At 33.7% G+C, this 15836-nt stretch overlaps 1 protein-coding gene across 1 annotated transcript; it reads right to left on the bottom strand.

The window, feature by feature from the left end:
* Positions 1-10269: 10269 nt before the first annotated feature.
* On the bottom strand, positions 10270-12805 carry LOC100022960 (olfactory receptor 10-like). The gene is made up of 2 exons (XM_001374605.3): positions 12776-12805; positions 10270-11196 (listed from the first exon to the last, which is right to left on the bottom strand). Exons 1-2 carry the CDS (start codon positions 12803-12805, stop codon positions 10270-10272), a joined length of 957 nt encoding a protein of 318 aa, XP_001374642.3.
* Between the last annotated feature and the right edge of the window lie 3031 nt (positions 12806-15836).

The following is a 15836-nucleotide window of genomic DNA, read 5'->3' as shown; positions in this document are numbered from 1 at the left end:
ACTACACAGCAAAACTGACTATATTCTTACAGGGTCATTCAACACAATAGAAGAATTCCAAGAATTTGTAAAGAAAAGACCAGACCTGAACAGAAAATTTGATGCCCAAGTACAGAAATCATGAGAATCATCAAAAGGTAATTTAAAAAAGAGGGAAAAAAGAAAAACAAAACAAAACAAACAAACAAACAAACAAAAAACCAACAAATTTTTAAGAGACTCAATAAGTTAAAATGTTATGTATCCCTATATGAAAAAAAGTCATTGGTAACTCTTAAAAACTGTTGTTATCACCTGGGCAGCTAGAAGAATTACATTTAGAGGGAACAGTAACAAACTGTATAGTATGAAAGGACAAGACATAAATAGGTATATAGATATGTGCATGAATTAATACATATACATGTATATATATGTAGATATAGATAAACAACTAGAGGTAATAAAAGAGGGAAATACTAAAAGAAATGGGAAGAGAAAAAATGGAGTAAATTTATATATCACAAAGAATCTCATGGTCAGAGGGGAGAGAACATCAATATACTAGAGGGGTAAAGGGGTTAGAGATAGTAAATACTCAACTCTTATGTGCATTGAAATTGACCCCAAAAGGGAAGAACAATCCAATTCATTGGGGCAGAGAATATATTTGCACCCTTTAGGGGAATAGAAGGGTAACTAAGGGACTGGTGGGGAGGGAAGCAGTACAAGTGAGGGAGAGGGTGGGGGTTGCTTTAGGACGACTACAGGGAAAAAAAGGGGGGATAAGAAGGAAGTGGGGTAGAAAGGGAAGTAAAACAAGGGTGGAAACTAGGGGGACTAATTAAAAACAAACATTGGTATAGAAGGAAATAGTGAAAGAAGAAAAGGCAAGACTAGGAGTAGAAATCAAAATGTTGGGAAATACACAGCTAGTAATCATAACTCTGAATGTGAATGGAATGAACTTGCACATAAAAGGCAAGAGAAGAGCAGAATGGATTAGAATCCAAAACCCTACCATATATTGTCTACAAGAAACACACATGAGGAAGGTAGATACACATAGGGTAAAAGCAAGAGGATGGAGCCAAATCTATTGGTCATCAACTGATGACAAGAAAGTAGGAGTGAAAATCATTATATCTGACAAAGCCAATGTAAAAATAAACATATTTAAAAGAGATAGGGAAGGTAATTACATCCTGATAAAAGACAATATTGACAATTAGGAAATATCAGTACTAAACATGTATGCACCAAATGGCATAGCATCCAAATTTTTATAGAAGAAACTAGTGGAGCTCAAGTATGAAATTGATAGAAAAACTATACTATTGGGAGACCTGAACCTTCCTCTATCATAACTAGATAAATCAAACCAAAATATAAATAAGAAAGAGGTAAGAGAAGTGAATGAGATCTTAGAAAAATTAGAGTTAGTAGACATGTGGAGAAAAATAAATAAGGACAAAAACAAATGTGGAGAAAAATAAATAGGGACAAACCTTGTTTTCAGCAGCACATGGTACATTCACAAAGATTGACTATATGTTTGGGTATAAAAACATTGCAAAAAAAAATGCAAAAGAGCAGAAATAATAAATACAACCTTCTCAGATCACAATACAATGAAAAAATAATTAGTAAAGGTACATGGAGAGGTAAATTAAAAATTAAATTAGAAATTAAACAATACACTTCTCCAAAACCATTTAGTTAAAGAACAAATTGTAGAAACAATAACTTCATTGAAGAAAATAACAATGATGAGACATCCTTTCAAAATCTATGGCATGAAGTCCAAGCAGTACTCAGGAGGAAATTTATATCCTTGAGTTAATATATCAACAAATTAAGAAGGGTAGAGATCAATGAATTGGGCATGCAAATTAAAAAACTAGAAAGTGAACAAATTAAAAATCTTCAATGAAGACTAAACTGGAGATCCTAAAAATCAAAGGAGAAATTAATAAAATTGAGTGTCAAAGAACTATTGGTTTTAAAAATAAGACTAGAAGCTGGTATTTTGGAAAAAAAAAACAAATAAAATAGACAAAGTACTGGTCAATCTAATTAAAAAAAGGAAAGAAGAAAATCAAATTGAAAGTATCCAAGATGCAAAGGTAGACCTCACCACTAATGAAGAGGAAACTAAGGCTATCATTAAAAACTATTATGCCTAATTATATGGCAACAATTATGGCAATTTAGATGATATGGATGAATACTTACAAAAATATAAATTGCCTAGACTAACAGAGGAAGAAATAAATTACAGAAAACAACCCTGTATCAGAAAAAGAAATTGAACAAGCCATCAAAGAACTCCCTAAGAAAAAATCCCCAGGTCCAGATGGATACACAAATGAATTCTATCAAACATTCAAAGAACAACTAATCCTAATATTGTACAAGCTATTTGACAAAAGAAGCAAAGAAGGACTTCCACCAAATTCATTTTACGACACTAACATGGTACTGATACCAAAGCCAGGCAGGTCAAAAACAGAGAAAGAAAACTATAGTCCAATCTCCTTCATAAATATAGATGCAAAAATCTTAAATAGGATACCAGCAAAAAGACTCCAGCAAGTCATCAGAAGGGTTATTCACTTTGACCAGGTAGGATTCATACAAGGAATGCAAGGATGGTTCAATATTAGGAAAACCGTTCGCATAATTGAACATATTAACAAGCAAACCAACAAAAATAACATGATTATCTCACTAGATGCAGAAAAAGCCTTTGATAAAATGCAACACCCATTCCTATGGTTTTCTTATGGAAAATACTAGAAAGTATAGGAATAGAAGGGCCTTTCCTAAAAAATAATAAACTGTATATATCTAAAACCATCAGCAAACATCATCTGCAATGGGGAAAAACTAGAAGCCTTCCCAATAAGATCAAGAATGAAACAAGGATGCCCATTATCACATCTATTATTTAACATTATACTAGAAATACTAGCAGTAGCAATTAGAGAAGAAAAAGAAATTGAAGGTATTAAAATTGGCAATGAGGAGTCCAAGCTATTACTCTTTGTGGATGATATGATGGTTTATTTAAAGAATGTTAGAGATTCAACCAAAAAGCTTGTCAAAACAATCAACAATTTTAGCAAAGTTGCAGGATACAAAATAAACCCACATAAGTCATCAGCATTTCTATAAATCTCCAACCCATTTCAGCAGCAAAAATTAGAAAGAGAAATTCCATTTAAAATCACTGTAGATAATATAAAATACTTGGGAATCTATCTGCCGAGACAAATAGAGGAACTATATGAACACAACTACAAAACACTCTCCACACAATTAAAACTATATCTAAACGATCGGAAAAACATGGATTGCTTATGGGTGGGATGAGCTAACATAATAAAAATGACAATCCTACCCAAATTAATTTACTTATTTAGTGCCATACCCATTGAACTACCAAAAAACTTTTTTTTTTACTGAATTAGAAAAAAACAAAAAAGTTTATTTGGAAGGACAAAAGATCAAGGATATCCAGGGAAACCATGAAAAAAATGCAAAGGAAGGCGGACTTGCAGTCCCAGATCTCAAATTATACACTGAAGCAGTGATCATCAAAACAATTTGGTACTGGCTAAGAGACAGAAAGGAGGATTAGTGGAATAGACTTGGGGCAAATGACCTCAGCAAGACAGTATATGACAAACCCAAAGATCCCAGCTTTTCAAAACCCACTATTTGATAAAAACTGCTAGGAAAATTGGAAGACAGTATGGGAGAGATTAGGTTTGAATCAACATCTCAAACCCTACACCAAGATAAACTCAGAATGAGTGAATGACCTGAATATAAAGACGGAAACTATAAGCAAATTAGTCAAACACAGAATAGTATACTTTTCAGATCTTTGGGAAAGGAAAGACTTTAAATCCAAGCAAGAGCTAGAAAAAAAATCACAAAATTTAAAATCAATGATTTTGATTACATCAAATTAAAAAGTTTTTGTACAAACAAAACTAATGCATCCAAAATTAGAAGGGAAGCAACAAATTGGGAAATAGTCTTCATTACAAAAACCTCTGACAAAGGTCTAATTACTCAAATTTATAAAGAGCTAAATCAATTGTACAAAAAAATCAAGCCATTCTCCAATTGATAAAACTGCAAGGTACCTGAATAGGCAATTTTCAGTTAATGAAATCAAAACTATTAATAGGCACATGAAAAAAATTTTCTAAATCTCTTATAATCAGAGAAATGCAAATCAAAACAACTCCGAGGCATCACCTCACACCTATCAGATTGGCTAACATGACAGCAAAGGAAAGTAATGAATGTTGGAAGGGATGTGGCAAAGTTGGGACATTAATGCATTGCTGGTGGAGTTGTGAACGGATCCAACCATTCTGGAGGGCAATTTGGAACTATGCCCAAAAGGTGATAAAGACTGTCTATCCTTTGATCCAGCCATAGCACTGCTGGGTTTGTACCACAAAGAGATAATGAGGAAAAAGACATGCACAAAAATATTCTTAGCTGCGCTCTTTGTGGTGGCAAACATTTGGAAAATTAGGGGATGCCCTTCAATTGGGGAATGACTGAACAAATTGTGGTGTATGTTGTTAATGGAATATTATTGTGCTCAAAGGAATATTAAAGTGGAGGAATTCCATGGGGCCTGGAAAAACCTGCAGGAATTGATGCAGAGTGAGTCAAGAAGAACCAGGAGAACATTGTACACAGAGACTGATACACTGTGATACAATCGAATGTAATGGACTTCTCCATTAGTGGCAATTCAATGATCCTGAACAACTTGAAGAAACCTATTAGAAAAATCACTATCCACATCCAGAGGAAACACAGTGGGAGTAAAATCCCTGAAGAAAAACGACTGCTTGAATACATGGATGGAAGGGTTTATGGTTGTTGATGTAGACTCTAAATGAACATCCTTGTGCAAACAATAACATGGAGATAGGTTCTGATTACGGGCACAAGTAATACCCAATGAAATTGTGTTTTGGCTGTGGGAAGGGTGGATGGAGCGGAGGGAGGGAAATAATGTGACTATTGTAACCAAGGAATAATGTACTAAATTGACTAAGTAAACTAATACAAATGGGAAAAAAATACTATTTTATTATGTCCTTGTGAGATCACATCAAGAAGAATATTGTTGCAAGATAGAGCCAAGATTGTGGGTTAGTAACTGAAATGTGAAAGTACTTTGACAATCTTTCCAAACCAATGTTTAAAAAGTGAGTCAAAATGATAGGAGTCAGAAACCAAAAACAAGATAGAATGAGAGGGCTCTTCCCCTAAATACAACTTTAAGGATAGGCAGAGATAGTCAATTTTCATGGAATAAGGAAATTGGTCCCAAGTGCTGGAAGAACCCCAAAAGGAATTAAAAGTATTGCTTAAACTTTACTCTTTTTACATTTGACTCAGAGAGGGAAGAAGAGCCAGATTTATTGGGCTATAGAATTCTATCTTATTCTATAGAGAAGTTGAAGAGGAATAAGAAAGATAGTGATGGGGAGGGGAGTAATATAATGGATGGAAAAGTTGGGGGGAATTGATTAAAATGCCCTATAGAGAAATAAGAGGGGTATAAGAATGATGGTGGTGGGAAGGGGAGTAACATAAAGGAGAGGGAAGTGGGGTATTGACTAAATGCAAAGCACAGATGTGGAGGGAAAGAGTGTAAGGAGAAAGGTCAGGATTGAAAGAGGAAATCAAGATGGAGAGCCATACACAGATGGTAATCATAACTTTAAATGTAAATAAGATGAACTCACCCATAAATGGAAGCAGATAGCAGAGTGGATTAAAGATCAGAATCCTACCATATGTTATTTACATGAAACACACAAAGTAAAGGTAAGTGGTTGGAATAAAATCTATTGGGCTAAAGCTGAGACAAAATAAAGCAGGAGTAGAAATCTTGATCTCAGACAAAGCTAAAGCAAAAAAAAAATCTGATTAAAAGAGATAAGGAAGTTCATTACATCTTGATAAATGTTAGAATAGACCAGCATTGATGAAGTATTGACATGAGTGCCCAGCTGGCATGGGAGAGTTACTCCTTTACAGCTCCTTCCAGAGCCAGAGGATAGTTTTGTATGTCCTGCCCCTCTATCTATTTACCCAAAGTAAGGAATTCCTCCCTCCACTCTCTGGGGTAATATATTGGGGGCTTTCAAGTAGTTTGAAGTTGCAGCTTGGGTATGCAAACTTGAAAACCTTCTCCAATTCTCATATAGACAATGAAGTAATATTGATACTTAAGATATATGCATGAAATGGTATAGCATCCAGATTTTTAAAGGAGAAATTAAGGAGCTTGCAGAGGAAATAGACAATAAACTATACTTGAATGGGGAACCTCAACCTTTCCCTATCAGAACTAGATAAATCTAACCAAAAAATAAATAAGAAAGAAATAGAGGAAGTGAATGAAATATTAGAAAAGTTAGATTTAAGGTATCTAGAGAAAAGTGAATAGGTATAAAAAGGAATATAGCATCTTTTCAGCAGGACATGGTACATATACAAAAATGGATCATGTATTAGAGAATAAAACCCACAACCAAATGCAAAGAGGAAATAACAAATGCAACTTTTTCAGATCATAATGTAATAACAATTATAATCAATGAGTTCATGGAAAGGAAAATTAAAAATCAATTGGAAACTAAATTATTCTTCAAAAAGGGTGAGTTAAAGAACAAATCATAGGAGACAACATATCAAAATTTATGTGATACAGCCAAAGCAATACTCAAGGGAAAATGTATATCCGGGAATATTTATATCAATAAAATAGAGAAAAATCAAATAAAAAAATTGGGCATACAATTAAAAAAAACTAGAAAAAGAAATTTAAAATCCCCAAATTAAAGACTAAATTGGAATTCTTAAAAATCAAAGGAGAAATTAATAAAATTGAAAGTAAAATAGATTGAGCTAATAAATAGAGTATTGGTTAAATTGATTTAAAAAAAGAAACAAGAGAATCAAATTACCAGTATCAGAAATGAAAAGAATGATTTCATCTCTAATGAAGAGGAAATTAGAACAATCATTAGGAACTAATTTGATCAATTATATGACAGTAAATCTGATAATTTAGGTAAAATAGATATATATTTAAAATACAAATTGCTGCTCTTTTTGTGTTGGCAAAGATTTGGAAACTAAAGGGATGTCCTTCACTTGGGGAATATGATGGTGATGGAATATCATTTTCTATAAGGAATGATGAAAAGGATAACTTCAGAAAGAGCTGGAAAAATTTATGTTAACTGATGCAGAGTGAAATAAGTAGAATCAGGAAAGCATTATACACGGTAACTAATAATGTGGAATGTTTGGCTCTGAAAAAAGTTAACTGAAAGACTTATATAAAAAGAATGCTATCTACCTCCAGAGAAAGAACTGTTGGAATAGAAATGCAGATGAAAACACATGATTTATCATTTGTTTATTTGGGTGTGTGTTTGGGGGTTTTGGTTTTATGAGATTATTCACTTACAAAAGTGAGTAATATGGAAATATGTTTTGAGTGATATGAAATATATAACTGAGATTGAATTGTCAGATGGAAAAGGGAAGGAGACAATATGGATCATATAACTTTGGAAAACTTATGTGTACAGTTGTTATTTATATTTTTTAAAAGTATAAAATTTTTTTAAAAAGAGGGATCAGTTGCTTGTCCTCCAAAGAATGATTATTTCAACCCACAGTTGCTTTCCTGGGAAAAGGAGGAAGAGACCACTGGTGGTGGTTGACATTTCCCCAATGAGGAATATTAGGCAGCTATCTGTCAAACAATAAACAACCATAAAGAAGTTTAAAAAAAAAGAAGAATATTGTGCTCACTTCTTGAGGTTAAAGACAATGCAACCTACAGGGAATCCAGAAAAGCATGATCAATATGCTGATAAAACTGAACACAATACCGGGACCAAGTTAGTTGAAGAAAGTGGAGATTTTTACCTTGGAGAAGGAAAAAGAACACTGGAGAGGGAATAGGATAGCTGTCTTCAACTATATGAATGGTGTCATGTGTTAGAAGGATTGTACTTGCTATATTTGGTACCAGAAGGCAGAACTAGGAACAGTGGATAGAAACTAGAGAAGGAAACTTTGGTTCAGTGTAAAGGAGAACTAATAAACAAATGTTGTTCAATTTTGTCTGACTCTATATGACCCCAAGGAATTTCTTGGCAAAGATAATATGGTGCTTTGCCATTTCTTTTCTCCAGTATGTCTTCATTTTATAGATGAGGAGCTAAGGCAAAAAGAGGTTAAGCAACTTTCTTGGGTCACATAATTAGTAAGAGTTGGAGGTCACATTTGAACACAGATCTTGATTCTAAGCCAGTTGCTCTATCCACTATCAACTATCCACTATCCACTTGTCAATAAACAAGCAGTGCTTCCTTGGTGTAGATTGGATTACCTTCAGACTTGGTGGTTCTGATGCCACCTTGACTTCCCTTAATACACACACACACACACACACACACACACACACACACACTCACTCACTCACCCATGAGGACTTGAAGCAAAGTCTTGTTGATTATTTGGATATGTATTAGACTTCTTGGGTTCTAAGATCTTGTCTAATGCTGAGATTTTATGATTTTGGGTCCTTCCTTTTTCCTGATCTAAATTCTTTTGAATATAGGTTTAGGCCATTTTCTCTTTCTTATTATCAGTGAGAATAAAAAGTAACTTACCAGAATTCTTTTGATGAAAAATAATTTGCTTTTGTTGATTAAGTGAGAAATGTATAAGTAAGAGAATAATCTTCACAGTTTGGGGATCCTCAAATTGAGATGAACAATATATCTGGATAGTTTTTTATTCCTTGCTTTTTAAAAAAGTTATTTCTCATAACCATTAGGCTACACACTATGTCAACAATATACTATTTATGACTATGTAAGCAGAAGAGTACCATCCATTACCTCAGAAGGCATAAGGAAATTGAGCTAAAAACCATAACAATAACATACAGAGATTACAACTTCTAATTGCCACAATTATGAGATTTGCCATTTATAGTTGATGATGATTTTCACCTAAAGGATCTGATGGCAAATATTCCATGCAGAAGAGGGTAATTGGGAAAGGAGTTAGCAGAAATTTGAGACATTAAACCTTACCTGAACTGTATATGAGAAGACACTTTAAGGACTGCTTGACCACTTGACATGCTGCAATGGGACATAATGTACTCTCCTTTCATTTTTTCATGCGGAGAATAGCTGCTATACTGCTGTTTAATGATGAAGTCAGAAACACTGACTAAATAGGCACCAATATTAATTAGATACTGATTAGGTATGATGATGTCTATTTTAAAGATTAAACAAACTATGATTATGTCAAACTTCAGAATGGAACTTTTAAAGAATGTATTATCTCAGTCTTGAAAAGGTAATATCTCAGAATGTACTACTAAAACCTTACCACTTTTGTCCACTTGCTTAAATTGGACATTTGGTCCAGTTGTCCCATATTTCTTGAGGAAATGTGACTCTATATATTAAACTAAATAAGATAAGAGACATATAAGACATAATAATCATTTTATAATCATGCTCATTATATAAATATGCTTTAAAATGTTTATCATTTCTGTGTAAATAGTGTACATTTGGGATACTTCCTTTTGAATGTTCAATACAAAAATTAATTCAAACATCTAGATGGGCTATGATGATAGCATCATTGTGGGTAGGGAACATGTATTCCAGAAAAATAAGCATGTTTAAATAAAATGCTATTAAATAAAATGTTAATAAGAAAGACAATTTCATATCCAAACTTTTAAGCAATGCATTCCTAAAGTCAATTTAAATAATTTAATTAATCAATCTTTTTTTTTAAACCCTTACCTTCCATCTTGGAATCAATACTGTGTATTGGTTCCAAGGCAGAAGAGCAGTAAGGGCTAGGCAATGGAGGTCAAGTGACTTGCCCAGGGTCACACAGCTGGGAAGTGTCTGAGGGCACCTTCCGTCTCTAGGCCTGGCTCTCAATCTACTGAGCTGCCCAGCTGCCCAGCTGCCCCCTAATTAGTCACTCTTAATTTTACATGCAATTCTTTTTTTCTACTACTATGAGAAATAAAATTTTTACTGTATGTGGAAAACATAAGCAATTACTTGGCTCAGGTATCTATGATTATATTTGTGAAAGACGGGTAAGTTTGAGAGAAGCTTGTATGGAGTATCAGAATGTTGAATAAGGATTAAAAAGACACTGAGATATTTTCTTAATTTAAGTCATACTCCACCCATGTTCTTGCTCTCTCCCTAGTAACCTCTTTGTTGCAGCCTTCACATCCTTGTTTCTCAGAGTATAGATGAGTGGGTTGAGCATGGGGGTTATGAGGCCATAAAAGAGGGCAAGAAGTTTGCCTTTCAACTTGGCTGATTTACTTTTGGGGGCCATGTAGGCATAGCCACTGATGGCTGAACCATAGAACATAATAACCACCAGCAAATGAGACCCACAGGTATTAAATGCTTTCTTTCGACCCTCAGAAGATTGAATCTTCAACACTGCCCAGGCAATGTTAGCATAAGAAAAGAGGATCAATCCTACTGGGATGACTTTTATGACCACCACAGCTGCATACATTTCTACCTCATTGACCCAAGTATCTGCACAGGATAATAAAAGCATAGCAGGTACCTCACAGAAAAAATTCTCTAACCGATAGTGCCCACAGCGGGGAAGGTGAAGAGTCAACACTGTCTGTATGAGGGAATTGCTGAAGCCTGTAACCCAGGCTACTATCGCAAGCTGATGACATAACCTCGAATGCATAATAACAGTGTAGCGCAGTGGCCGGCAGATAGCAACATAGCGGTCAAAAGCCATGACTGAAAGGAGTACACATTCAGTAGAGCCCAGACCAAGAAAAATTAAAAGCTGAGCAACACATCCAACAAAAGTTATGCTCCTTTCTTTGCTCTGGATGTTCACCAGCATCTGTGGGACAGTGCTAGTAGTGTAGCAGAGGTCTAAGAAGGAGAGATTGGCCAAGAAGAAGTACATAGGGGTGTGGAGTCGTGGATCAAGGTAGGAGAGGATTATGATAGCTGTGTTCCCAAGAAGAGTCATTATGTAGAAGATAGAGATGGCCACAAAGAGGACCATCTCTAGCCTTGGCCATTCAGAAAAACCCACTAGAATGAATCCTGTAGGGTGAGGTAGGGTGTCATTATGTCTTCTCATTATTTCTCACAACCTGTGGGAGACACCAAGATTAGAATTATGAAAATGGAAGTCATCCTCATGAGAGTCTATATCTTAATTTAGAAATATGAGCTAGCTCATAAGCATGTCCAGAGGAAACTCTAGCTGGGACTCATCTCTTTGAATGCAGCCTTCCTAAAAACATGTCTCAATCCCCATCAGATTCTTCAGAATGAAAAACGTGAATGACTCAGATTAGAGGAAATTGTGAATGTATTTTTAGACTACACATTGCTTTAGAATCTGTGTACTGGTTACTGAGTATTAACCATTTTATCTCACATATTCTAATCAATCCATACTTATAATCATCTGCTATGTGGTAGGCACTATGCTAAGCATAAGTATATATACAAATAAATCTATAAAAAGTGGGGGGCGATTAGGAGTTATCTGAGTTCAAATCCAGCTTACATGCTCACTAGCTATGTGACCTTGGGAAGGTCACTTAACTCTGTTTGCCTCTGTTCCCTTGTATGTCAAGTGAGCCAGAGAAGGAAATGGCAAGCAACTCCAGCATTCAGCATGCAACTGAAATGACTGAACAACAACATAGTCACAGCCCTGAAACAGCTCACCAACTAAATAAGGGTAACTTGGTGAACCAAATTCTGGCACTCACCTAAACCTTTTTCATGGAAGACACAGGAAAAGGAGGACACAGTCTCACATCTCAGCAAACTCTTTGTTTGATGGGAGATATGATCCCTGATCTTGAGTTACTCCTAGGCTAATGGGAAAGGCAAGGCAATTTGAATTAAATATGACAAGTAAAAGAAATACATTAAAAAAGGTATGCACCTAAAAAGTTGTGACCCTAAGTATTTGAAGCTTGGAAGAAGGGTTTTCAGATGGGGTCTAGTATACATAATAGACTTGAGTAGTATTGCTTAGGGAAGTCTCCTGGAAAAAAAGAGATTCTTAAGAATTTTAGAGAAGATGAAGAATATTTAAGACATTTGATTAAATTCCATTCTTACATAAATGAATCACTTTACTTCAACATGAATTCAATTCCAAGTGATATCACATTGTTCTAGATTTTTTAAAAATTCTATTTTATTGATATTTTATGTTTTATATCACAAGAAATTACCTGAATATTCCTTTGCTATTATCTTCAGAAAGCCATCAAATATATTGTATATATCATATAGCCAAGTATTTTTAAAGAAAAAAGGAAAAGAGAAAGAAAAAATTTGATAAAATCAATCACTATATTAAAAGTCTGAAAACATATTTATTATTCCATAGTTATAAACCTTCCACCTCTACTATTCCCCGGATTTTTAAAACATAAGCTTTTATTTTTTTTTACTTCAAGTAATGTGTGTACTTCATAATAATCACAGGATTCTTGACTTCCTGATAATATGATAATCAGGTATAAATTTCTCTTCTAAAAGAATGTGACTTTGCTTATCTTTTTAACCTGCCTGAATATAATTAAGTTCTTATTTTCCATTTCAAACTTTGCCTTATAAATAGGTATCTCATCTGAAAAGCATCCTCTTAGTATTTCATCTATTGTCCTATCATTGATAATTGACATTATGTCATTCAAGATTCCTCTTAAGTCTGAGACTTCCTCATAATGAAGCCTGTGCTGTGAAGGCCATGCATTATACTGGAGAGAGTACTTCATTAGGAAGCAGAAGACCTTACTCTTAGTCTTTTCTCTGTTACTAAATAGTTGTGTGATTGATGATGTGTCCTTTAATCTCTCTGAAGCTCAATTTTCTCATCTATAAAATTTAATTAGTAACATAAAGGGTTTCTTTAAGGGTAAAATTAGGTAAGATATGTGAATGGACCTTTTACACTATAAAGTCTTGAATACTAGTACAAAGAGTTGTATTCTATTAGTATTCCACTGCTCTATTCTACTAATTAATTCTATTTTATTTATTATTTCAGATGGAAAACATTTTTAAAATGCAAACATCTTTTGAAATGATAAATTATATCTAAAAATAAAAAATATCTCAGTATCCCTTAGATATTTCAATCTGATATCTAAGAAAGGATAGAACATGTAATCCAGAACAAAGACCATTGATCCCAAGGAAAGTCTTGTGTGGGAGATCTAAGCTCTGACTGTGGAGGCAACACCCTGGGGTAGAATGTTATTAAAGGACAAACAGAAGGACATTGAAATCCAATTTTTCCCACTGAACAGATTTAACTTGGAGCAAATCTTCCTGTTTTCTTATGTGTTGGCCATTGTCTCCTTTGTGCCTGGTGACATCAGAAAGGTTTCATTGTGCCTTAGAACCAAACCGAGCACACCACTTCATAGTCTTAAAAATATACACATATATTGCTTCATAAAAAAGACTTCTCCAATAGGGAGTATCGACATAGAGACTACAAGAGTAAGATAAGACCTCTGTGATCATTTACTCCAAGATCAGTAAACTATTCCTGGCTCTAGTCCCATCTTTGGAATTAATCTCACTTAAAATATCTTTTATATTTCTCTTTTGTATGGAAAATTCCCAAGTTAGAAACTTAATACCTTCTAAAGCAGATCATAACAGTTTTGGACAGTTCTAATTGTTTTACACTTAAAAAAAAAACACCTTTCTTTTTATATTGAACCAAAAGTGGTACCCTTATGAATTTTACCTATTGTTAATCTCAATTTAGTATAAATCTATGTCTTATTTCACATGTCACTCTCTTGACTACTTAAAGGCAAAATGCATCTTTCCCCAAGTCTTCTATTTGTTATCCCTTAGTTTTGTCATCTATTCTTCATATGTTGTTTTAACCATTTTTGGTCTTGTTAGGATGTCGGTGTTCCTCTAAAAATACAGTGCCCCAAATTTAGTGTATTATGACAGATGAGTTCTGACCAGAGCAGAGCAGAGTGTGATGTTAAGTTTTCTTCCCTTGCTCTTGATGCTTTACTTTTTTCAGGGGGGTACTGTAGTGAGCTCAAACTGAGTTATTGAGCCTACTGTTAAAATTTCAACATAATTACTTAAATGTGGGAAATTACCAAACACTATAAATCAAGGCTTGATTTATTAATTTGTTGATCTAGACTAAACTATTGACATCTAAAAAATGATGTAGAAAATGTTAATAATGCATATTAAACTTAAAACTGTGTCCTGAATACATTTTTCCTCCTCAAAAACCAATTTGTTAAAAATTTACCAGTACCCTGCTGTTTCTGTTCATACAGTTAAAGATCCCATTAGCTTTTCTGGCTACTAGATTACACAATTGACCTATACTGAATTTGTTATCTACTAAAATACCTAGACTTCCTTCAAATAAACTATTTTTTAGTTTTTCAAAGTACAATGAATACTCAACAATAAAAACCTACATGAATAAATTATGATACATTAATGTATAAAATAAAACAATGTACTTAAAATGAATAATTAAAATGAATTGTAAGAGTTTCAGAAAGACTTTATGAAGCAGTACAAGGCAAATAATGTGTAATTAGAGAATAAAGCAATAGTAACTGGCAATATGAAAGAAAAAATGAATGAAAATGAATGCACAAAGAAATATAATGGAGACTAAAAAAGGAATGACGAACAACTTCTAAAGAAATTATATGTTATGAAATTATTTAAGTATAAATGTTTTCCAAAACTTTGATAGGTTAAGTAATAAGTATAATAAATAATTTTAAAAAAAATTAATGAAATTGAGCAATGAACTTTCCACTTTTTTGTTGATTAAGATAATAAACTCAAATGCAAAACACTGTCCTGTAAAATTTCAAACATAAATTATTTTTCTGACTCTGTTACTTGTAAATGTGTGATCCTAACTTAGTCCTTTAATCTTTCTGTGTTTCTATTTTCTCACTATTAAGTAAAGGGGATATACTGAATGATACTTAAATTTTATTTCAGCCCTAAATTCAGTTATTTTAGTTATTTACCATCAGCATAATTGATACAAGCCTTCCTCTAATCTTTTCATTCATTTCCCTGCCTTTGTATAAGGTCCTTTCCAACCTTGTACTGAGGATGCAAGGGTCTCTTATGCTGGAAAGTGCTTCCAGTTGTGGAAAAAAACCTATTATCCTCCATTTTCCCCCTCTTCTACTGAATATATCTATTACTCAAAAAATTTATGTCCCCTTCTTTGCCTACTTTTAACATTTTTCTTTGTAAAGGCCTCAAGGAGATTGAGATTTAGAGGCTTCATAATTGCTATCTTTCTGTTTACTCGAATGGATTCATTTAACTTTCTTTTATAAAAATGGTTTGAATTTATATATGGAATGATACTTTCAAGTCAGATGTCCCAATTAACTTATTCTTTCTTGTGGAACCTGGACAATTTCTACATGGTCTATATCGTTTTCTATCCCTGGGAAATTAGGGAATTTAGAATGAGTTACCAGGTCACCCATTTTCTTTACCTTAAAAAGTACAAATAATTATTTCTCTTAATTTTGGGGGCACATAATATCTCCCAAGTTCTCTTTAAATTCCTTTCACTCACCTATTCCTGAATCTGTAGTTTTGTTCAATCAAGCTTCAGAAAACATACTGCTTGTTCCCCTTCTGTTCTTCTTTTATCTGTATTGGCCTTAAACCCCCTTT

This window comes from Monodelphis domestica, chromosome 2 (assembly GCF_027887165.1).
Source record: "Monodelphis domestica isolate mMonDom1 chromosome 2, mMonDom1.pri, whole genome shotgun sequence".
Taxonomy (NCBI): domain Eukaryota; kingdom Metazoa; phylum Chordata; class Mammalia; order Didelphimorphia; family Didelphidae; genus Monodelphis; species Monodelphis domestica.
The sequence above is the reverse complement of the archived record's forward strand: the minus strand, read 5'-3'. Positions and strand labels throughout refer to the sequence as shown.

What these genes read in the sequence shown, in the direction of transcription:
- LOC100022960 (XM_001374605.3), bottom strand. Translation starts at nt 12,805, where the DNA reads ATGTCAATTATCAATGATAGGACAATAGAT. An exon ending in TCAATGATAGGACAATAGAT is followed by an intron (nt 11,197 to 12,775) that starts GAAATACTAAGA and finishes CCTCACCCTACA; the next exon opens with GGATTCATTCTAGTGGGTTT.